The sequence below is a fragment of the Rhinatrema bivittatum genome, chromosome 4 (genome assembly GCF_901001135.1).
Source record: "Rhinatrema bivittatum chromosome 4, aRhiBiv1.1, whole genome shotgun sequence".
NCBI lineage: Eukaryota > Metazoa > Chordata > Amphibia > Gymnophiona > Rhinatrematidae > Rhinatrema > Rhinatrema bivittatum.
Genome location: NC_042618.1, coordinates 68,605,171 through 68,628,296, shown reverse-complemented (window position 1 = coordinate 68,628,296; position 23,126 = coordinate 68,605,171). Strand labels below are relative to the sequence as shown.

The 23,126-nt window shown below is 45.7% G+C and overlaps 2 protein-coding genes and 1 long non-coding RNA gene across 6 annotated transcripts in view; 2 read left to right on the top strand and 1 right to left on the bottom strand.

Annotated features, from left to right (window-relative positions):
- The window catches only part of LOC115089890, a 35,957-nt gene extending 19,934 nt beyond the window's left edge, over window positions 1-16,023 (top strand). Inside the window, exon 3 of the long non-coding RNA XR_003856263.1 lies at window positions 15,887-16,023. This is a non-coding gene — a long non-coding RNA (uncharacterized LOC115089890). The remainder of the gene's footprint in view (window positions 1-15,886) is intronic.
- Window positions 1-18,346, bottom strand: part of GMFB (glia maturation factor beta) — a 92,802-nt gene extending 74,456 nt beyond the window's left edge. The window contains exon 1 of one of the 3 annotated variants that reach the window (XM_029598294.1): window positions 18,249-18,346. In XM_029598294.1, coding sequence (XP_029454154.1) covers window positions 18,249-18,251 — 3 coding nt within the window. In that variant the 5' untranslated portion in view covers window positions 18,252-18,346. Of the gene's footprint in view, window positions 1-16,016; window positions 16,190-18,248 lie in introns of those variants that run through there. The other 2 variants (XM_029598295.1, XM_029598296.1) reach the window with 2 other exon arrangements.
- Window positions 18,347-18,424: 78 nt separating this feature from the next.
- Window positions 18,425-23,126, top strand: part of CGRRF1 (cell growth regulator with ring finger domain 1) — a 30,728-nt gene continuing 26,026 nt past the window's right edge. Inside the window, exon 1 of one of the 2 annotated variants that reach the window (XM_029598293.1) lies at window positions 18,425-18,615. In XM_029598293.1, the coding sequence (XP_029454153.1) occupies window positions 18,473-18,615 (143 nt within the window). In that variant the 5' untranslated portion in view covers window positions 18,425-18,472. The remainder of the gene's footprint in view (window positions 18,616-23,126) is intronic. The other variant, XM_029598292.1, reaches the window with a different exon arrangement.

Sequence of the window (23,126 nt, the reverse complement as noted above, 5' to 3'; positions counted from 1 at the left end):
ATCTTTTGCGGACAGTATATGAGGGGTTTGATACCTCCTCACAGACCTCAGCAGCATGGATTGCAGCATGATGTATGGCCTGGCTCCGAGCCAGTTCCAGAGATGACGTACAAGACAAATTGTCTAACTTACCCTGTAAAGGAGACAATTAGTTTGATACCAGATTCCAGGAGACCGTAGCCCAACTTAAACAGTTAGTGGCGGTCCAATCGCTCATCACCCCACAGGCGTATTCCTCTTCACGCAGATTTTACGCCCCCTCTAGGAGACAGCATATATGCCCGTATGCGTCATATAGACCTGCTCCTTACCAACTTCAAGTTCGACCACAGAACCCGACTTCGCAAATTTGAAGAGGTCACCCCGCCCACAATGCCAACAGGCACAGCAACCAACAACCTCCAATAAACCGGCTCAGTCTTTTTAACTGCACCCTCGCCACCATCACAGAAGGTGCTAGCCGGGGGCATACAGAAACACATCCAACACTGGCGGGCCATAACAACGGATCAGTGGGCTCTGGACATTGTTCGTCTTGGATACAGAATTCCTTTTCCCTCTCCGCTCCCTCACTTGTCACTTCGAGGGACCAACACCAACCTTACCCTCAGAGAAAGAGGTTTCCACCCTGTTACAACAAAAGGCAATTCAACTCATTCCACCATCTCCATCAGAACACAGGGTCTTATTCCCCATACTTCCTCATACCCAAAAAAAATCGGGGGATTTCCAGGATCTCAACAAATACATTGCCAAGGAAAAGTTCAGGATGATATCACTAAAGGCCATCTTACTGCTGATCCAACCCAATTCATGGATGTGTTCGATAGACCTCAAAGATGCATACACTCACATTCCAATGCATCCTTCCTCCTGGCAATACCTATCTTTCCAAGTCAACAGCCAGCACTTCCAATACAGGGTGCTTCCCTTCCGCTCTCAACAGCACCCCGGGTGTTCACCAAGTGCATGGCAGTGGTGGTGGCGTTTCTCAGACAGCAGGGCATAATAATATTTCCATATCTCGATGATTGGCTAATTGTGGCTTCCACCCACAGCGCACTTTACCAACACCTCCACGACACAATCCAGTGCCTCACCAAGTTGGGCCTAGTAGTCAACTACAAGAAATCCCACATGCAACAGTCTCAGCAGCTTCAGTTTATAGGGGCCTGCCTGGACACGGTCAAATACAGAGTGTTTCTACCACAGGACAGACTGTCCACCATGCGCCGCCTTTTTAGTCATCTCAAGTTAACCCCATTCCCATTTGCCCGTTAACAGTACTAGGGCATATGGCGGCATCGATTCACGCAGTGTCCAATACACGTCTCCATATGAGACAGATTCAGTGGAATCTCAAGAGACAACGGAAACAACATTTACAGCCATTGACATACAAACTGCGCTTGATGAATGGCATGGTCCAGGACCTAGACTGGTGGCTCCAACGCGCAATACTCTCCAAAGACGCCCCATTTCTCCTACTCCCGCACAATGCGGTACTCACTACAGATGCCTCCCACAAGGGATGGGGAGCGCATCTCAACCACCTACAATTGCAAGGTCAATGGACCTATGGAAGAGGCACACCACTGTGGAATCTTCTACCTCCTCTGAGGAACATTTTCCTTCCTCTTGCATGTCTGTATGGGTGGAGGGATGTGAATCCGGCCCTCACCTTTTTTTTTTTTGGGGGTGGGGGGGAGGGCTCTGCCATAAGGATCTGGAGCATGTAGCCCCCTCTCTCTCGCTTACCTTTTGAAGAGGCTACAGAGGGTATCCCTGACACCAACAACCCCCTAGGGAAGTCACTCTGCCCCAAAGCACATCAGAGGAGCCTCCATTTCCTCCCCCTGGGGTCTTCCCATATCCCACTGATCCTCTGGAGGAGGAGAGAGGCATGTGTCCTTTTAGAATGTTGCTCCAGGTCTCTGTCACATAAGGGACAAAGGGAGTCTGCCACAGAGGAACTCTTAGTCCCACATTCTGGGCACTTGTGTGCCTTTTTTTTTTTTTTTTTAAATGGCTCCTTCCTCTGTTCTCCCTTGGAGAGATCATTCTTTCCTGCTTACTGCAGGACTGTGGTGCTTTCTCCCCCCTCTTTTTTTGATGTTGCAAGAACGACACCCCCTGCCATTGGCTGTTCTACTGAGGGCCTAATTAGTGTACCCTTCAAGGACCCAGAACATCCAGCTGACACCTGCTGCACCTTCCTTTGCTGCCACTAACTCGCAGTTCTTCCCTTCTTTCCTAGGGTCCCAATGCTCCCTACGGTACTCAGCACCTATGAGGCTGATATTGAGAGGGGGCGGGGTGGCCTCAACAGAGTCTTGGTCGGTAAATGAATCTTCTCCCCTGTCTTTTTTTGTAGCTTTATCAACACAGAGAGAGGGACAGCAGGCAGGCTGAGCAGAGAGGACAGGAGAGGTAGGAAAGAGGAAGGAAGGGCCCAGCCTTTATAGGTTGGTCCTGCAGCTCCCAGGACCCCTTTGGCAGATGGGAACCCCATACTAGGGCAGATACACCAGGCTCTTCAGGAAACTAGGAGCAATGCCAGAGGGAGCTCACCCAAGAGACTAGAGAAAGGCCTTACCAAGAATTTTCTTTTCCTCTGAGAGCATGGCTGCTACCAGGCAAAGTAGTACGAGACTTTTGCCCAGTAAGCCAGTAACCTCAACCAGATCTAGGACCCACCCAGGCTCTGTGAGCTACCTAGAATCTAGTCTTCATTAGCATGTGCACCTGCTGGAGACAAACTACTGACAACTGCATGAAACCACAGCTCCCTATAGTGGATGTGCCTCTGTATCGCTCCATGGTGAGACCGCACCTTGATTACAGTGTACAATTCTGGTCGCCACATCTAAAAAAAGATATAGTTGCGATGAAGAAGGTACAGAGAAGGGCAACCAAAATGATAAAGGGAATGGAACAGCTCCCCTATGAGGAAAGGCTGAAGAGGTTAGGGCTGTTCAGCTTGGAGAAGAGACAGCTGAGGGGGGATATGATAGAGATCTTTAAGATCATGAGATGTCTTGAACAAGTAGATATGAATCGGTTATTTACACTTTCAAATAATAGAAGGACTAGGGGGCATTCCATGAAGTTAGCAAGTAGCACATTTAAGACTAATCTGAGAAAATTCTTTTTCGCTCAATGCACAATAAAGCTCTGGAATTTGTTGCCAGAGGTTGTGGTTAGTGCAGTTAATGTAGCTGGGTTCAAAAAAGGTTTGGATAAGTTCTTGGAGGAGAAGTCCATTAACGGCTATTAATCAAGTTTACGTAGGGAATAGCCACTGCTATTAATTGCATCAGTAGCAGGGGATCTTCTTGGTGTTTGGGTAATTGCCAGGTTCTTGTGGCCTGGTTTTGGCCTCTGTTGGAAACAGGATGCTGGGCTTGATGGACCCTTGGTCTGACCCAGCATGGCAATTTCTTATGTTATGCTCATTTTCTGCATATGAAACTGGCTGAGCTTTGCACATTCACATTAATTTTCCCATCAGTGTGCTGTCCATTATGCATGCATGTAGTGGTAGGTGCAGATGGATAATGCATTCAAAATGAGTCATTGTTGAGTATAGCAAGGCTAATTCATTCATCTGAGCACTGGTATTTTTTTTTTTTTTGGGGGGGGGGTGGGGGGGGGGGGACGACAACCTACAAGATGTGTCTTTCTTGCTACAACTAGAATCCCTTAGTGTTTTTATTTTAAATTTGGTGCTGCTATCTCTCAATTTGTTACTAGTTCTACAATAAAACAGATACAAGACAGAGACATATATAAACCGATTGCCCATTCAGTCTTCCCTATTTATCTGATCTACCTGGCTAAGAATATATCTCAGCTGCCTTACTTAGAAGCTTCTAGGAGTTTTCCTTATCCTAGTTAATGTTATATTCCTCTTTGGTTTTCTACCATTCCAGATAGATGATCATACAAGTTCCCATGTTTAATCCAACAACCACTTCCTCCTTCCACCTTGTTTTTTTAACACCACATTTAATAATCCAAGCAGCTATCAAAACTAGTGAACTTGTGTTATATATCATTTACTTTTTCAAATCTGAGATCAAGGGGAATTATAATCAGGTATAGTAGTAGCCTAAGGCCCCTGGGGAAGGAAACTCTGAACATCTGAAGGCCCCTCCCTTTGTCTCTCTTTAGGTATGACATTCCATACGGAAATGTAGATAGGTAGGTTGATTTAAGTATTTGTTCTCTTATGCTAATTCTCTTCTTTTACAATCACAAAAGGACATGCCGCTTTTGAGAATTCAGGAGTTAACAGGAAAAAGAGGACTCCAAACCCCCAAGTTGCAGCAAGCCTGGCAAGGGGGGGGGGGGGGGGCAGGGAAAGAGACCCAGTCACACCCAGTTACCTTCCCCATCCTCATTTCCTCAGCAGTTTAAGACATATAGCTATATGTCAGTACTGTAAGTGTCTTCAGATCTCTATACTCCTGGAGATTCATACTGCCATTAATATACAGTGCTGCCCTCAAACACAAATATATGTAGAAACCAATTTGTGTGCATTTAACATTTTATATGCCACCTATAAATCACATTGGTTTTGAAGTAATTGTAATCTTTTAAGCTGATAATTAGGTAGACCTAGCAATAAGGAATCACAACAGTCAATTCTGGATATAACAAAAGCATTCACTAATGTTTTTAGATCATCTAATTCCAGAAAAAGTTGTAAACGACAAATAAATCTAAGGTAACAAAAAGCCTTCTGAACAGAAGAAATTTGAGTTGACATAGTGAGGTGTTATCCAAAGTAACACCCAAGTCTTTTCAGAAAAATATTCTCTTAACTCCGACAATTCAAGCTTGGCATTAGTGTTGTAGGAGGGCAGGGCTGGATTAGCGAATCTCTCATTTTTTGCCCATGGTGGGGAATCACGATTTCTCACCTGGTTCACATTCTTGGGTTTTTAGGGACTGGGGACAGAAGGGGCTATGCTATATCTTTTATATCATGTGTTGTCTGAGGACGAGTCTATCCTATCTTATCCAGAGATATGTCAGCAACTTGATCTCCTGAAACATAGCTTTTCTTATTTTCAGCTGCGCCATTATTTGCACTCCCTGGAACCTTAAGGCTTTGGAAGGAGAATGAAGATCTCTAGAGGTATATCTCAATCTAAAAGGATCCTAGTGGTCACTATTTCTTTCTGGTATAAAATCTTACAGAAATTGCAAGTGGAACCTGGTTTTGAAGACATAGCTAGGAGTTGGAATTTAGAACAGAGTACAGAATTGTCAAGGCAATTTATTTTTAGGGCTTTGGTGGGTGCCAAATCTCTCATGCCCAGTGCTTCGAGGAAGAGACAATATAAATTCTCTCAGAGCCTTCTGTTCCCAGATCCAAGTTTTTAAGAGTAAACTGGTGGCAACTAGTTTGGGTGTGAAATGTGGGCAGGAGACAGGCACTTTGGGGCACAATTTCTGAAACTGCCCCCTGGTACAAACATATTGGAAATCTGTGCACAAATATATTTGTGATGTGATGGCTTTTGATGCCAGAGTATTGCTATTTGATGATTTGAGGATTTCTACCTTTCCTTCTGGGTATACACCGTTATGGTGCAGGAAAGTTTTAGTGCTGTATTTTACAAAAGTGGATAGTGGAAGAGATGCCCAATCTAGGGCAGTTGAGGAATTTGGTTTTCCAGACCTATCAACTAGAAAAATACATTGAACAAATGGATATGAATAAGAGATCAATCCTTTTTAAAAATTTGGGACCTGCATTTACAATTGTTACCACCTAGGGGTTAGAAGTTTGATTGTAAATGACTTTACTCACTCAGTCTGAATTTTTGTCTAATGTTTTTGGGAAAATGTCTTTGTGTAATACTTCCTTTCTACTTGGGGTTGTATGAGGAGGGGGAGGGGGAGGTTGGGATGGGTTGATTTGGTCCAATTCAGCTTGGTTTGTAATTAAAGTACTTTCCATGTTACCTGAGAAGTGTAAACCAGTTCTGCTTTTCCTGTCCATGTATCATGTTACATATGTTTAATAGAAATACTTTAAACATAATCCTAGAATAGTTCTCCAGTGTGACTGATAAATAAATAGAAGACTATGTGTGTGAAATTTTATCAGCAAAGTTTACTATATTTTCACATCATGAAATCTTTCCTATTGTGCTGCAGAATGGCCTACACCTACACAGCAGGATCTATTTTAATTTTCCATTCTAGTGGATTACCTGTAAAAAGAGCAGTTAGGCAATATGAGGAAGGTTAGAGTCAAGGGACATCAAGTCTTCCTTCCACCTAAACCTACCATAAAAATCCGACAGGGAAGAATGTCATTAATAAATCTAGGCCAATACTGAACCATACAATTTGACATTTTTGCAGCAAACTGCGTGCAAAAGATACATACTATGGATGTGCAAGGAAAAAAAAAAAAGTTTGTTTTCATTATTTGGTTTGTTTCCAGGAAGTTCCCCCCCAAAAAAAAGAATTTTTGGTTCGTGGATTGGCTTGATTCATTTCATTCATGTGAAAAAAAAAAAAAAATCAAATCAAGCAATAAACCCCCCCCCCCCCCAAAAAAAAAACCCACAACTGCCAAAAAACAGAGTTGAAGCCTCCTTCCCACTCTCCCAGAAAAATGCCAGGGCCAGGTTCCGGTGGGGATCCACCAGCAAGGTCAAGGCCGAAGCCTTGGATTTGGCGACAGTAGATCGCTGCAGCCTCTGCCTACTCAAGGCAGAGGTTTTGGCCTAAGCTGGAGCCCGGGCCCGGACCCTGGCCTGACACCTGGGCCCGGAGGCCAGTTCCCGACTCCTGGGCCTTGGCCCAGGCCTCAAAAGCCCAGGCCTGGGAGCTCATCTTCATAACCTCTTCTTTTTTCGGCTCAACGCCAAATGACAGCGATAACTCCAACACGACCCTAGTTTACACCACCATTTGGCTTTGAAGAGCCGAAAAAAGAACAGGATACAAAGAGAAGCTCCCAGGCCTGGGTTCCGAGGTCTGGGCCTGAGTCCGGGCTGAGGCATCGCAACCAGGACCCAGCCTTTGTCTGATACCCGACTGATCGGTTAAGGGTTTATGTTTTTTTTAAACTTCGGGAGTCGCGCTCAGGCCTAGGCCACAGCCCCTTGTTTGGACCCTCGGCCTAGGCAATGCTCCGGCTTCGGGCCTAGGTACCAGCATCATGCTCAGCATAAGCCGTGGCTTCTCCTTTGGGCCTCAGCTTATGCCCTAGGCAAGGCCCCAACTTCGAGCCTAGGCCCAATGCATTAGTTTAACAAAGCAAATGAATAAGGTTTGATTCATTCAGGGGGGGCCCCCCCCCAATTCGGTTCAGACCCCTCCAAATGAAACAGATTAGCCTTATTCTTCGCAGGTTTTTAATGAATGCACATCCTAATACATACCAGAGCTCAAGGTTTAAACTAGGCTCTAAGACGGTGCTTCTTAACCAGTGTGCCATGGCACACTGGGGTGCCTTGGGAAAGTTCTTTCTGTGCCGCAGTGCTGGCAGCCTCAGCATAACCCTCCTCCCTTGGCTCATGTTCTGATGCTATTGGACAATACCTCAAAATCTCCTCCTTGCTGCTCCAGCCCTTCTGTCCTATCCCCACTGCAAGCAGACAGAACTTAAGATAAGTGGAAGGGAAGTGCAGGAGTAGGGAGCCAGCACTGTAGCAGTGAAAGGCAGAGAAGAATCTCTACTCCCTGTTCCATCCCCTCCTGTCCATTCCCCACCCCCATCTGCCACCTAGCCTATAGGGCTCTTCTCTGCTGTGCTCTGTTTGCTTGAACAGTCATGGACCCAGGTCTTAGATGTCTGTGGTGCAGGATTTTAGTAGAGAGCCACCTGGAGCTCCAAAGTAAGAATGATTTGTGGGAAGGGAGAATTAATACTGCAAAGGGAGTGAAGAGAAACTAGTGAATGCTTAGGGTGGAGAGTACAAAAGATGGTGAATACTGGGGAAGGTGAGGAGGGATGTGATCATGTGACTACTTGGGGAAGAGGCACAGGATTTGGTACAATATTATGCATTGTTTGCTCCTGCCTTCCAGGGGAGGGCAGTGAATGAAAATTGTGAGGATAAGTCAGGGCATATCAGGAGAGGGGTTAAGAGGGGGAGGGAGCAGGAGAGAGAGATAAATGAGGGAGAAGTAGAGTGTGTGTGTGTGTGTGGGGGTGGGGGGGGGAGGACCAGAAGAGGTGCAGGAGACAAACAAAGAAAACCGAATGACTGAGGGAGAGGAAGAAGGGAGAAAGGATCCTGATAAGGGGCAAAGTGATGGAGTGGAAAAAAGAGGGTCCATGAAAGAGAGAACCAGGTACTGGGAAGACAGAGGTGGAGAAATGACTCAAGATTAGGGAGAGAAAGGGGGACTGGAATAGGGGATGAGATCCGAGAAGGGGAACCAAAGAAAAGAGAAAGAACTCTTAAGAGGGGAGAGAGGACCAGGACAGACAGGAAGAGAGAAAAAGAGGACTAGAAAAGAAAAGAACTGAGGACGGGCGAGAAAGATGGCCTTAGATCTGGGTGAAGGAATCCTGGAAGACAATGAAGGAGAAAGGGAATGAGGAACGGAGGGAGGGGAGAGAGAAGAGAAGGAATGAGGAAAGGACAGCATCAAGGGAAAAGCAGAAAGACTGACGAGAAAAGCATTAAAAATATCAACTCTGAAGGAAAGAGACATAAGGAAAGAGGTCATCAGAAAGAGAAGGAAAATAAAAAATAGGCAACAAGCCAGAAATACCAAAGGTTGGAAGTGTACTGCCTGATAGATAATATTAATAACTCATCAGTATCAGGGCTTAATTTATGGGGGAATGACCTGGAACTGTCCAGCACTTCCTTTCAGAGCAGCAGGGGGGGTGGCGGGTGGTTCTGCTTCCAGCTTCTCCCCTTCAGATAGCCTGCAGGAAAGAGAAAAGTGTGATCCTGGAACAGACACTAGAGTACAAGCAAGTTTGCTTACCGTAAACGGTGTTTCCGTAGATAGGATGAATTAGCCATGCTGTCATGGGGATCTGTCAATCAGGTCCGGGAGGCGGAGCTTCAGAAGTAAAAATACAGAAGCTTTGCTCTGTGCGGCTGCACCTGCTTACCGCGCAGCAGAAGAGATTCATCACCTCAGTCTGTGATTAAGTAGGATTCGTTGACCTACTATCCAGGGAGGTGGATGGGTCAGCATGGCTAATTCATCCTGCTATCTATGGAAACACCGTTTACGGTAAGCAAACTTGCTTTTTCCGGTGGATAGCAGGGCTGAATTAGCCATGCTGTCATGAGAGTCCCAAGCTCCCTATCACACTAAGTAGCGTAGCACACACCATCGTCTTCACCAGTCCAAGTGATATTGACTGAGTCCTAGTACACCAGGTAACTTTTTTTTTTTTTTTTTAAGCATGATCTTGGTGGTACACAGTGCAGGCTAGGATTAATGAACGACAGAGTGTAGTACGGCCTTGCCCACAGCCGCATCCGCTGCCGTGTGTTGAGCTATACAATAATGAGAGGTTAAAGTGTGTAAAGATGACCATGTTGCTGCTTTACAAATGTCAATACGCTGGATGCAACTGAGGTGCACCACCGAGGCTGCCATCACTCGTACTTGATGTGCATTCAGGATAGAGGTTAGAACTACTTTCGCTATGGTAACAGAACTGGATACATTGAGCAATCCAACTGGAAATAGTTCGTTTTGCTACCAGAAGTGCTGGAGCATTTGGATTAAATGAGACAAACAATTGTGATGATCTGGATGTAGAGTGTGTTCTAGATTTGTAATAAGCCAGTGCTCTTTTACAGTCTAAGGTATGCAGGAGTTTCTCCCTATCATTATGATGCGGTTTTGGAAAAAAGATAGGTAACTGGTTTGATTTAGATGGAGTTGAGAAACCACTTTTGGCAAAAAGGAGGGATGAGTTCGCAGGATCACCTTGCTATGGTGAAATTACAAGTATGGGCTGTAATGCACCAGTGCTTGAAGTTCACAGACTCTGCGCGCTGACGTTATCACGACCAGGAAAACCACTTTCCATGTGAGATATTTTATGTGCGCGGATTCAGTTGACTCAAATGGAGGTAGCACAAGTTGTTCCAGGACAATATTGAGATCCCAGGATATCTGTGGTTTGGTGACTGGAGGTCACAACCGTATGAGACCTCTGAAAAAAATTTGACACCATTGGATGTACCGAAATGGGTTGACCTCTGAGCGGTCTATGGTATGCTGCTATAGCACTGAGATGCACTCTGATTGAAGAAGAGGTGGATAGACCTGTTGTGTATAGGGTGTGGAGATTGTTCACCGGAGACACTATTAGACTATCTATGGGTTGGAACCCATGAGTTAGACACCAGTTGGCATAACGTTTCCACTTGAAACTATAGTTACGTGTTGTGGATGGTTTTCTGGAGTGTAAAAGTATGTCCTGAGCCGCCATGGATATACCCTGCTCAGTCAAAAGGAGCCGTTCAACCGCCACGCCATCAAGGGGAGAGATGCTTGCATTGGATGCAAGAGCGTCCCTTCTTCTTGCGTTAGGTGGTCTACTTGAGGTGGTAGTGTGAATGGTTCGTCTATGGACAGATCGAGAAGGTAAGTGTACCACGGTTGTCTGGGCCAAGCTGGTGCCACTAAAATCATCTGTGCCACGTCTCGTATGCACTTTTGTATAGTTTTCGTGATGAGTGGAATTGGGGAAAAGGCATACATGAGATGTTCTGTCCATGGAATCAGGAACGCGTTTTGTGCTACTCTATGATTGCTGCTCCAGACAGAGCAGAAGCGAGGAACTTTTGCATTGTGTTCTGTAGCGAACAGATCTATTGAGGGTGTTCCCCATTTTCGGAAGATGGTTAAGGCCACCTGGTGATTCAATTCCCATTCGTGAGGATAGAAAATCCTACTGAGCCTGTCCGCTCGAGTGTTCACCACACCTGGTAGATATATGTGGCCTGTACCTGTATATAGTGCTGATGTGCATGGTCCAGAATCTGAATAGTCTCCTTGCACAGTATCCAGGAACCAGGCCCTCCTTGTTTGTTTAAATAAAACATGGCTACTTGATTGTCGGTATAGACCATGATCCATCGACCCTGGAGATGGGGAAGGAATGTGCCAATTGCATTCTTGATCGCTCGGAGCTCCAACAAGTTGATTTGTAGGAGCTGTTCTTGTGGGGACCATAACCCTTGAGTCTGCAATTGATCCAAATGTGCTCCCCATCCCCTGCGGGAGGCATCGGTGGTCAAGACTGCATCGTGTGAAGGTGGGGTAAACAATGCTCCTTTCGTTAGTGTTCTAGTTTTCAACCACCAGTCCAAATCTTTTATCATTTCTGCAGTGAGGGATATTTGCATTGCGAGAGGTTGCGAATGCTGCCTCCACAGACCCCATTGCAAGCGGCGCATGTGTAATCTTGTGTTGGGAACTGTTTAGATGGCTGCTGCCATGTGTCCCAGGACTGTGAGAACTTGACGCACCGGACGTGGTGTTAGGCGGAGTGATTGTAATAGACGACGCATCTCTACTGTCCTGTCTTGAGGTAGAAACGCTCGTGTCCTGAAAGTATCCAAGCATGCGCCAATGAATTGAAGAATCTGCATTGGCTCGAGAATGGATTTCTGGAAATTGACCAGTATTCCAAGACGATCTAAGCACTGGAGCGTCTGGTGTAGATGGCGGAGCGTTTCGGGATGTGATGCCACTAACAGCCAATCGTCCAGATATGGAAAGATGCGGATGCCTAATTTCCGTAGATGTGCCACCATTACTGCCATGCATTTTGTGAAAACTCTGGGGGCGCCGAGAGACAAATGGGAGGATCCTGTATTGATAATGTTGGTTCTGAAATTGGAAGGAGAGGTATCGCCACAAAGAGGGGTTGATTGATATGTGCATGTACGCATCCTTCAGATCGATGGAACACATTCAGTCTTTGGGTTGCAGAAGTGGTAGAATATTCTTTAAGGATACCATCTTGAATTTTTCTTTGGTTAAGTGTTTGTTGAGCTCCCGGAGACCTAAAATTGGTCGGTGACCTCATGTCTTTTTCAGAATGAGGAAGTATGGTGAATAAAACCCTTGTGTCGAGCATCCGGTGGAATCAATTGGATTGCTCGTTGTTTCTAAAGGGATAGTATTTCCTCCCGTAGTAGTGATCGGTGTGGATGTCATATTTTGCAGACAGGATGCGGGAGTTGAGGTTTTGTCACAAACTGTAGCTGGTATCCCTTTTCCACTACTTCCAGAACCCACTTGTCTGATGTTATATTCTTCCATTCGAATAAGTGAGTCGCAATTCTGCCCGGCGGATATAGACGGGGTAGTGGTGGCAGTATCTCTAAGAAGAGGACTGTGTCTTGGCGGAAGACGTAGCCTGTTGATTCTGTGGGCGTTGACCTCGTGGTTGGCCCCTTCGCTGCTGTGCTTGATTTTGTGGTTGTTGTTGGGCACGCTGCGGTTGAAGATAAGGTTGAGGTCGATATAAAGGGTACTGTCGCATCGGCCTAGTTGGATAGGACTGTTTGCGCCCTGAAGTATAGTATTTTCTCTGTGATGAGAATCTGGATGGCCGAGTCAGGGACTGGACCGCTACTGCCTGTTCTTTTAAGTTTGCTACTGTCTCTTGGGAATTTATCCCCAAGAGATTATCTCCCTTGCAAAGTAGATTGGCAAGTTTTGAATTTAGGTCCTCACGGATGGCGCTAGAGCGAAGACATGCGAGCCTTCTCGCAGCTATCGCAGAGGCGGATATGCGAGAGGAAGTTTCAAAAGATTCATAAATTGTCCTTAATAGGTGTCCGATACCTTCTTCCATATCATTTGGTTGATGATTAGACTGTGTACAGATGCTCCGATCCCGGAACATTTCTCTTCATTTGTTGAACGCACTCAAATAAATATTGGACAATATAAAATTGATGTTGAATGCATGCAGACAACATTGCTCCCTGGAAAGATTGCGTGCAAACCCATCAAGGAGCTTTTGATCCCTACCTGGTGGGACCGAAGCATGCAGCTTGGATCTTTTGGCCCTCTACATTGCCGATTCTACCACCAGTGAGGAGTGTGGAAAGCTGCTGGACCGAATAGCAGGGATCACTTCTTCATTCTAAACTTTAAATCCGTTTTCCTGGACACGGCTGGAATGGAAAATGGTGTTTCCCATGACTTGTCAAGGACTGAATTTAAGATCTTATGCGAAGGTAAGGATGTCGGTTCAGCCGGTACGGCAAATTATCTTGAGTAAATCTAAGGTATCTGCCCGAGGATCTTGCAGCTTCTGTATTTCAAGATTCAACAGCGATCCAACTTTTTCCAGGAACTTTGGACATGACAGATCCTCCGGAGGAGAGTAAGGTTCCGGGGGATCAGATGGGAATCCCGTGGAGGAGGACGGCGATGTTTGAGGGGAATTCGGGTCCATAGCATACCCAGTTTCCTGGTCAGTGTGTACAGACACTGCTGGTGGTGGTGGTGTTCGCTCCTTTACTGGTATTGCTGTCGCTTCCTCCTGGGAGGACGATAGGGACGAATGCTGGTGAAGTCGGCATGTCAAACGATGATTGCATGACTCTGAAAAAGTCAGAGAGGGCCAGGGAAAGCTGGATAAATTTGTTTCGTCCGAGATGGCATTTTTGGCTTGGAACCGAGTCGGGCTGGTTGAGACGGTGGAGGGTGTAAACCATGAGTAGACTCGACTCTTCTTTTCCGGTGCGGTCCCTGTGGGAATTCATCAGTCAGGCCATGCTTGGATGATGTATCAGAGCAGATCCTGACCGATGAGCAGGATGACCATGAAGAAGAATGTGTCGTGGTCTGCTCTCGTTAGTCGCCCGATGGTAGGACTTCCCTGGAAGAATGACTACTTCTGGAAGAAGCCTTCCGTGTTCGGGAATGTGGATACGTCGAGGGTATCATAGGCTGGGTTGATCCCGATGCATGGTGCAGCGATCTTGACTCCGGTTGCGTCATGAGCAATCCAGATGTCCTGGCTGGCGCTCCGTGTACTTCTGTCGACGCCTTGTGCTTCGTTGCCAACGTCGAATACATCGCTGCCGACACCATGTACGTCGTTCTTGACACCTTATGCGCCGATCCAAACGCTTCTCTGTGGGAGTGCTTCGAACCCGATGCTCCCAATGAATGGTGCGTCACTCCCGACGCATGCGTCGATGTCGGCGCAATTTGCATCTATCGTGGAGTCGAGGGCATCTTCTTCGACGCTGCCGATGTCAGCATAGATGCTGGCGCCGACAATACCAAGCTTCGAGGCCTTTGAGTAGTGTTGCGTCGTTCGGTGTGACTTAGTGTCCCCCGTCTTCGACCGTTTCTCCGCCGTGAGGAGCCCCTCCGATGCTGGCTATTGAGGCAGACACTGTTCTCTGTACTTTTTTTGAGGCCTTATGGCGCCGTTTATCCTCTGACTTGCAGCCTTCCAAACCCCCAGTCCTGGGGGGTGCGGGGGATCGACAGACGCTGACCATCTTACCTTCGGGCCGGATTCCTTCACTGGCCCCGGAGAGGAATGGGCCTCCGAAGGCAGGTCATGTGATTCAGCTGGTGCTGTTTTAAGCTGCTGAATCTTCTGAGCTAGCTGCCGCTGAGTTCGTAGCGATATTCGGCCGCACTGAGGGCATGAGGCCTGCATATGGTTAGGACCCAGGCACCGATAGAGATCATGTCCATCGGTGATGGACATGATCTTTCCGCAGGTACATTTTTTGAACCTGGAGGGTCTGGGAGTCGTCATTCTCTCTGTGGCTGAGGAGAACCACGAAGCCCCGTGTGCGATCCCGCGCACAGAAAGAAGAGACTGAGGAGAATCTCTTCTGCTGCGCGGGAAAGCAGGAGCAGCCGCACAGAGCAAAGCTCTGTATTCTACTTCTGAAACTCCGCCTCCTGGGCCCTGAAGGACAGTTCCCATGACAGCACGACTAATTCAGCCCTGCTATTGACGGGAAAAGCCACTCTACTCTAACATAGCCCCTTCCCTCCTGCTGTTCCCCCTCCTTGCTTTTTCTACAAGGAACAGAAGGAGAAAGGATAATACTGAAGCAGATACTGCAGAGTGAAAACGGACACAAAAAGGCCGATGCAATAAAGTGTCCAGCTTGGTGCACATGTTTACGCACGATTAGAAGAGCGTTTTGAAAGAGCTAGACTCATACCCAATGTAATAAGGTGATTAGCGCATTCAAAATACACACCCAAACAAATGCCTAGCTAATAGCATTCGTCACATTTAAATTCCATGTAGATGAGCCTATTGGCTATTACTCCTTGATACAGAAGATTACTGGATACCTAACAGACATTTTTTAACACAGCAAATTTAACTGGAGCTGGCAGAAATTTTTTAAAATACTGTCCGAGGTTCCTCCTAATAGTATCATTGCGATGCTTGTATCTACTGCTTGCAGTGTTTAAGAATAAACGTATAATGCAATTCCTCAATGAAAAAAAAAATTCTGGACACACTAGGCGATTTTGCCCCTTGCTATTGTGCATATATATTGGGCAAAGTCGACCTGAAATGGGATAAAATGGGCGCTCGTATTGAGCTACTGTTGCATTTATTAGCACCCTATGCATTTGAGCGCTAGGGATGCACAATTCTTCCATAGCATTTCATTTTTAATGTAAGAGCTCATTTAAATATTACATTGGGTGCCCAGGAGACACAGCTATGCGTGCATTAAGAAAACAGGTGCTCAATACAAGCACCTGTTTTACATTGGCCTGAAAGAACAGTTAAATTAACATGTTTGAAAGTAATGAATATTACTGCTAGTTGTCAAGGCGTCAACCCTGGCCTTGATAAGCACTATAGCTCACAAGTTTCTAACTATGGTTAATTCAACCTCTTTTTTTCTAGGACACAAGAATAGAGCTAGTGGTGTAAATCAGTTTCAGCTCCTTGCAGAAACAGAACAGATCATTTCTTCCTTGATCCCTCTCCCCCCTACCCAAGAGAAAGCAAAGCGGAGAGTGTTGGAGCTACTTACTCTGAGATGAGAGCAGCCACATAGGAAACTGCACAAAAATCAAAGCTAACAACTGAAAGGCCAAAGGAAACTGAAGAAACACGAGATGAATGCCTGTCAGCCTCACTTCACTGCTTCTGCTGCTTCAGAGTGACAGAGTTTAGGAAAGAACTCAAAACCTGGCCATGGCCCCAGCCCTACTACCATCCGCACTGCTCCACGGTTCATCTTCCTTTCTGTCTACAAATTACAACCTGATCAGTATGAATATCCTGTGATGCAGTTCAAATGGAAACACCTCCCAGTTAGAATTCATATGTTGGTAATAGCTGGATTTTGTTGGCTAATTTTAAACTTATTCTGGTATATAATTAATTCTCTTGTATGCAGAGCATACCCAGCAGCACAGAGACTTTTGTAATGAGCTCAAAGGTATTTTGTGGTAACAAAACTTAGAGCATGCTTTTAGATATATTTTGAGAGTAGATTAGTACAATTTTCCATGTGACATTCCACCAGATTTTCCCCAACCACCAAAATAAACTGTTCACTCACTACTAGTGCTAAAGGGCACAAGTGTCCCAAATTCATTCAGCAGAACTCTGGTAATTTTACCCTCCTTCCCACTGGCAGGAGACCATGCTTCTTACCTCTAGGGGACTCTTTGCAAGCTTCAAACTGATGTTCAAATGTGCGGGGGCCTGTAATCTTGCAGTGCCCACAAATTTAGATGTCAAGATTGAAGCTGGCAGAATGAGGCACACACAGATAAAAAGTGCCAATGAAAAGGGGGGGAGGGGGGGGAGAAAGCATGAGAATCATGCAAATTTTGGTTTGGTGTGCCACAAGGACTGAACAAACTTGAAAGTGTACCATGAAATAAAAAGAAGATTGAGAAGCACTGCTCTAAGAGACTAGCAGTTTAACTTGGTACCCTGTGAGAGTCAAGAGATTTGTGTTCAGGAGAATTGTGCCAGGCTTAGTACAGGCAGTATAAATGGATGCAATGATCTATTATATCTCCAAACAAATGTACCCAATGTTTTAATTTTGTTGTAACAAAGGTTAAATTCAATAAAGAATCATATCATAAAATATATTGTATTCTGGACCCAATTAGAGTTACAACCATAGGGGCCGACTGTTAACATGCAGTCGGACGCGGGTAGAATAGGCGCTAATCAATCCCCTAATGCAATAAGGGGATTAGTGCATATTCAATGCATGTCCAACTCGGAGTGAATCTAATAGCGCTCATCACATGCAAATGCATGTGAATGAGGCTATTAGGCATTCACTCCAAATGCAAAACAAAATGTGCATCTCGGATGCACAATTAACTGTCATCTATTAACAATGGACTGTCTTAGTGACAGTATACAAAACCTAATAAATAAATAAATCTATTAACACCTGCCTGGTGCAGGCGTTAATAGCTGTGCGCATCAAAAAAAAAAGTACAGAAGGATTATTAAGTAAGATGAAAAATAAAAGAAACAAAAAAAAAAAAAAAAAAAAAAAGACAGTTGGACCAGACCCATCACAAAAACTGACACCGATAAACCCAGCACCAATTTTCATGACTGCCATCCACCGGTTAGGAAAACCGATTGGGTTCACGTTAACAAGGATGCACAAGTGACCCTAGCACCTCTTTGCTAACGTGATCCCCTCATTTAAATATTGCATTGCACCACCACCTCCCCCCGGAGGGGGGAGGGCTCGTTAAGAGAGCGGGCGCTGGCTGTTAAGCGGTGACTATTCAGTGCCCACTTTCTACGCGACTTTATTGCATCGGGCCGAATTTTTCTTGTTTTTTTTACCTAGAGCCCCTGGTTTTTTACAAATTTGAGTGTAAGATTTAAACTAAGTTTAACATTATTAAAAGCTATCAACCAAAATACACAACACCTACGGCAAGGAAAAAGGTAAACTGCAGTCATGTAGCCAACTCCACCTGATAGCGCCCCGGAGGAGTTCTCCTCTGTACCCGATATCAGAAAGAACTTCCACGTTTGTACCCTCACCAGCACACTAAGGGGGGGGGGGGGGGGGGGAGGAATTCAGCCCTTATTTCCATCCCCACCGAAAACCATAGGCGGGATTTTACTACCAGGAGAAGCCCCAGATCGGGCTCTTAGAGAGGCTCTCAGACAGCGGAATCATGAACGCGGGCGACTCCCACAAGCTTTTCCGCACTAGTGACAGCAGGAAGTTCATGACGAAAAAGATGAAGCCACGCGCAACACTCACCATCGCGCCTCTTCACCGACCGCCAGACCTGTCCAGTCACACTTTAAAAAAAAAAAAAAACCGATCCCTGCTGCCGTCGCCCGGCCCGAATTTGCCGTCTCGTGACAATCCAGACAACCAATCCCCGAGGACGCCGGGGGGGGGGGGGGGGTTATTGACTGTGACGTCACGGGAGAACGGCGAGCCCTGGGTGTCAAGCTTGCGTCGCCCGACGGCGTTTGCTGATGAGCGGTTGGTGGTGGCCCGCGGGCTGGAGGTGTCTGATGGCCGCTGTGTTTTTGGTGACGCTCTACGAATACTCTCCGGCGTTTTTTATCACAGCGGTCTTCGTGTGCTTCATAGTTACTACTGGCCTCGTAGTGGGATGGTAGGTATGCGGCCGGGACAGCTGCTTCCTTCTAGCTAAGGGCGCTGGGCCTCGTGTTGGATTTATTGTTGCTGTAATTTGCGCCTCAGTATTTCGCTGCCAAGGTTCTGGTGGCACTGAAACATATTGGGGAGTGTCAGACGCTGAAGTTATTTTATAACGCATAGAGAAAAAAAAATAAAAACCCAGATCTGGTATCTGCCACATCCTCTGAGATCAATGTAACAAGGTACACGGCTATACTCATATTTTCCCTTGCAAAACCCTATACAGCTTTGTTTTGTGCGCAGAAAAAGTGCATACAAATGCATGTTTTTCTACGCGAGTGCATGCTAATTCCATGCAAAGGAGGCGATTATCTATTCACAATCACAGAAGATAAAATGCTAGTGCTGTTTTGGTTTTTTTTTTTAGCACCACGGAAAGGGCACGAGTTAAGTGACAGTGCCGCCCCGGCTATTTTATTCCATTGCTTGCAGTGGTGTGGTGTGGTTGTGTGATCCTGCAGCTTTGATGTTATTGCTATGGAGATTTCTGATTGTGACCAGCTGTTCCTGATGCTATGGTTTACCCTGCATCTTAGCCAAAGGATGACAGCAGCAGAAGGTTTGGCAGGTGACAGAGGTTGTGGCATGTGAAGTGAATTATCTCCCATTAATTAATTAATGCTACAGAACGCCACAGCAAGAATTCTCACAAAATCTAATAAAAGGGACCTCATAACACCCATCTTAAAGAAACTTCACTGGCTCCCAATCAGATACAGAATCCTTTACAAGACCCTCTCAATCATCCACAAAGTCAACCACCACTCAACCCCAATTGAGCTCACGATCCCTTTACAGCTTCACACTACCTCCCGACCGATGAGACAAGGCCAGAGAGGCACTCTACAATCACATCCTGTCAAATCAACACTAAGCAGAAGAGCTCTATCCACCGCAGGCCCTATACATTGGAATTCACTCCCACCAGACCTCAGGCTCGAACAATCGACACCCACTTTCAAAAAAAGACTTAAGACCTGGTTGTTCAACCAAGCATTCTCATAACCCAGCTATCCTAACACAGATCCCTACGGAAGATCATCCCCCTCGACTCTTCCACAACATCCTTCCAACACCAACATTCCATTAGTATTAGATATCTCACATTGAATGCGACAGTTCCAGCGACTCCACACACTGTTCCCCCAAGCTATTTGTATATAATTGTATTCTCCATGATCATTATAAGTTTTATGTATATAACTGTATTCTCCCTGTTCATTATAAGTTTTTATCCAAGTTGCATTCACCCTGTTCTATGTAAGACATTATAAATTATTCTTTTTTATATTGTCATTGTAATTGTTGAAATGTGAACCGAAGTGATTAGTAACACTGTTACCTGAACTGCAGTATATAAAACTGTTAAATAAATAAATAATGTTTTTGCCGTGTTTTCTGAGGCTCACGGTTATTAGCAATATATGCCTTCCTATTCCAGGGTCATAATTTCACTAAAAAGGAAGACCTAGTCGCTCACCACATTTGCTTTTATGCACGGGTTTGGGCGTGGATGCAGCCGCTTATTACATAGCACTTCACCGTTTGTCTGAATGTGTACTTCTTTGTGACTGTACAGATTTATATGTGCAAATCATTTGCAGAAATTTTTTTTTTTTGTACATCCCGTGGAGATGCCATCTTCAGCTGTGCACGGTGATCAAAACCCACGCTCACTACTAGTGCCTGTTTCGCCATGGGTCTTATTACATCGCTCCCATGCAGAGCTGCCAAGCAACCAAGTTTCTGGTGGGAGCCTCTTTGGCTAGTCCTGCCTTTCCAACATACCCTCTCTTGTTGCATTTTGGTCTCCTGTTTTCTGCGGCAAAGGATTTTAGCATGAACAGGAGAGGTAGTGGGATCGATGCCCGCATTCTCCATGTTGCTAGCTCTTATGATCTTATTTGGGTACTTGCCAGGTTCTTATGGCCTGGATTGGCCACTGTTGGAAACAGGATGCTGGGCTTGATGGACCTTTGGTCTGACCGAGTATGGCATGTTCTTAAACCAGGTGAAACAGCATTTGAAATTCTATGGAGGATTTGCATGTATATGCAGTAAAAGCCAATTTTTTATATTGAACGCCTTTAAAGTTTTAACAGTTTTCTTTAAAATAATAAAATACTACTTAAAATTTCTTGTCGAATCATTATATATATATATATACAAGCCGTTAAGCCCGTTAAAACGGGCTACATTAACATTTTTTTTGGATCATTTCCTTCCCCCTCATTCTCCCTCCCACCTCCCCCCACTCTCTCTCTCCTCTCTCCCCTCAGTCACTCCTCCCTCCCTCTCCCCCCTCCCCCAGTCACTCCTCTCTCCCCTCCCTCCTCCCCTCAGTCACTCCTCTCTCCCCCCTCCCTCCTCCCCTCAGTCACTCCTCTCTCCCCCCCTCCCTCCTCCCCTCAGTCACTCCTCTCTCCCCCCTCCCTCCCCCGAGTCACTCCTCTCTCTCTCCCCTCCCCTCTCCCCCCTCCTCAGTCGATCTCCGGGGTGTTCCTTCCGTCCGTCCCTCCCTCCCTTGCGCGCATGCCGCCGCCGCTCTGGGTCTTCGGGCCGCTCCTGCCACTCCGGGTCTTCGGGCCGCCGCTCCTGCCGCTCCGGGTCTTCGGGCCGCCGCTCCTGCCGCTCCGGGTCTTCGGGCGGCCACCGCCGCTCCTGCCGCTCCGGGTCTTCGGGCGGCCGCCGCTCCTGCAGCTCCGGGTCTTCAGGCCGCCGCTCCTGGTCTGCCGCCGCAGCCGCTCCAGCTCTTCGGGCCGGTGCCACCGCCGCTCCTGCAGCGCCATTTTTATTTTTAAGAGGCACACTGTGACCGACGTGCGCGCATGCGCGGTAGAGCTGCTCTCTACTGCGCATTTGCGGCACGTCGGTCAAGCTTCGTTTATCTAGTAAGATCTTTTTCTAATTCTACTTTTCAAGCTTTTTGTTCTCTGTCACTTTCCTCTTCCATTTCCCTTTTCTGGTTACCATTCTCAGCATTTTAAAGGTATACCCTTCTCAGCTATCTCTGCTCTCTGTTCATCCTCTTTGCTGTCTCCTTCATTGTTTTTTCACTCTTCTCCTCAGCTATTGTCACATGACCCCAGTTTACCAAGAGCTGGATGGTGTATGGGGAAGAGTACAAGAAATGGTGGGATATGGAGGTTGTATGAGATATCAGGAGGTGGCAACAAATCCCTATAGTTCTGGGATTATGGAAAAACAGTTTATGAAGCAGAAATACATATTTATTTTTTTTATTTTGATTTGATATCTCATCTTACCGTTATCTCTCAAAACAGGTTACAGTTTATATAAAAATCCCACTCACCCACCTCCTCCCCAACAAATAACATATCATTACACATACATTTGTTAAGGTTACTATACTATCTTATGTAAATCTCTATTGATTTTTTTCTTCAGTTTAAGTGACTAGGGTGGAAAAGATTGCCATTAGACTCGAACATTTTAAACAATCCTCATCTCCCCACCACCATCCCAATATTTTCCCATAAACGATTTCCTAATCAGATTGTTAATCACCCTGGCTAACAATAGTCATTAGTCCCCACCACAAAAGTGAAAGCTAAATAAGCAATTATCCTAATGCAGTGGCTCAGAAACAGCCCTCTTAGACAGCCATGATTTTACTTTCGTCCTGAATTGCAAATATGAGACAATCCTAATTGCTTGTGCGATTATATTCTTCAACAGAACAAGCATGACATATAAATGCTGTATGGAAAGTAGCTTCTAATTTAAATTGCAAAAATGAAGGAACTTGCATTAAAGCTTACTGTGATGACCATAAAGCCTATTTTGGAATGTAAGGGTGCAAGAGCTCCTGAAAATATAAGGGGCTTACTTATTCACACATTTATAGGGAGCCTGTAAATTTGACAACTCATCTGACCACCAGAAGTCTGTGTAGCTCCTTCAGAATTTGCATCATATGGTCTCTGGCATTTGCTCCAAGCAGGATCCTAGCTGCTGTATTCTGAAGGAGCTGTAGATGCTGCAAGGAACTCTGCAGCAGTCTGAAATTGTGATTTTATTATTGAAGAGATCTGGGTTTGGATGATAAGCTTATCCAATACACCCCCCCCCCCCCCCCCAGCATCGAACCATTTTCTTTGGCTATAGTTACTCACCCTCAGTAACAAGATGATTAACCCAGTCATTACTCTGCCTACTGATCCACAGTTACTCCAATTTTTGTTATGGGCACTTTCAACATCTTATCTTTCAACCACTTTACCAATTCCTCTAAGCAGTCGTTGAACCAAAATACTACATTGGACTGTTCTAGCACATAGCTGAATATCATCTGCATATATCATTTGACATTGGATATCATATCCTTGGAAAAACACTCACTAGTAGTGCTTATATCTATTAAGTGGCATCAGTGAGACTTTTGAACGTCATGCAATATTGTAGGCAAGACTTTGAATTCAGAAATAGAATTACCCCAACACA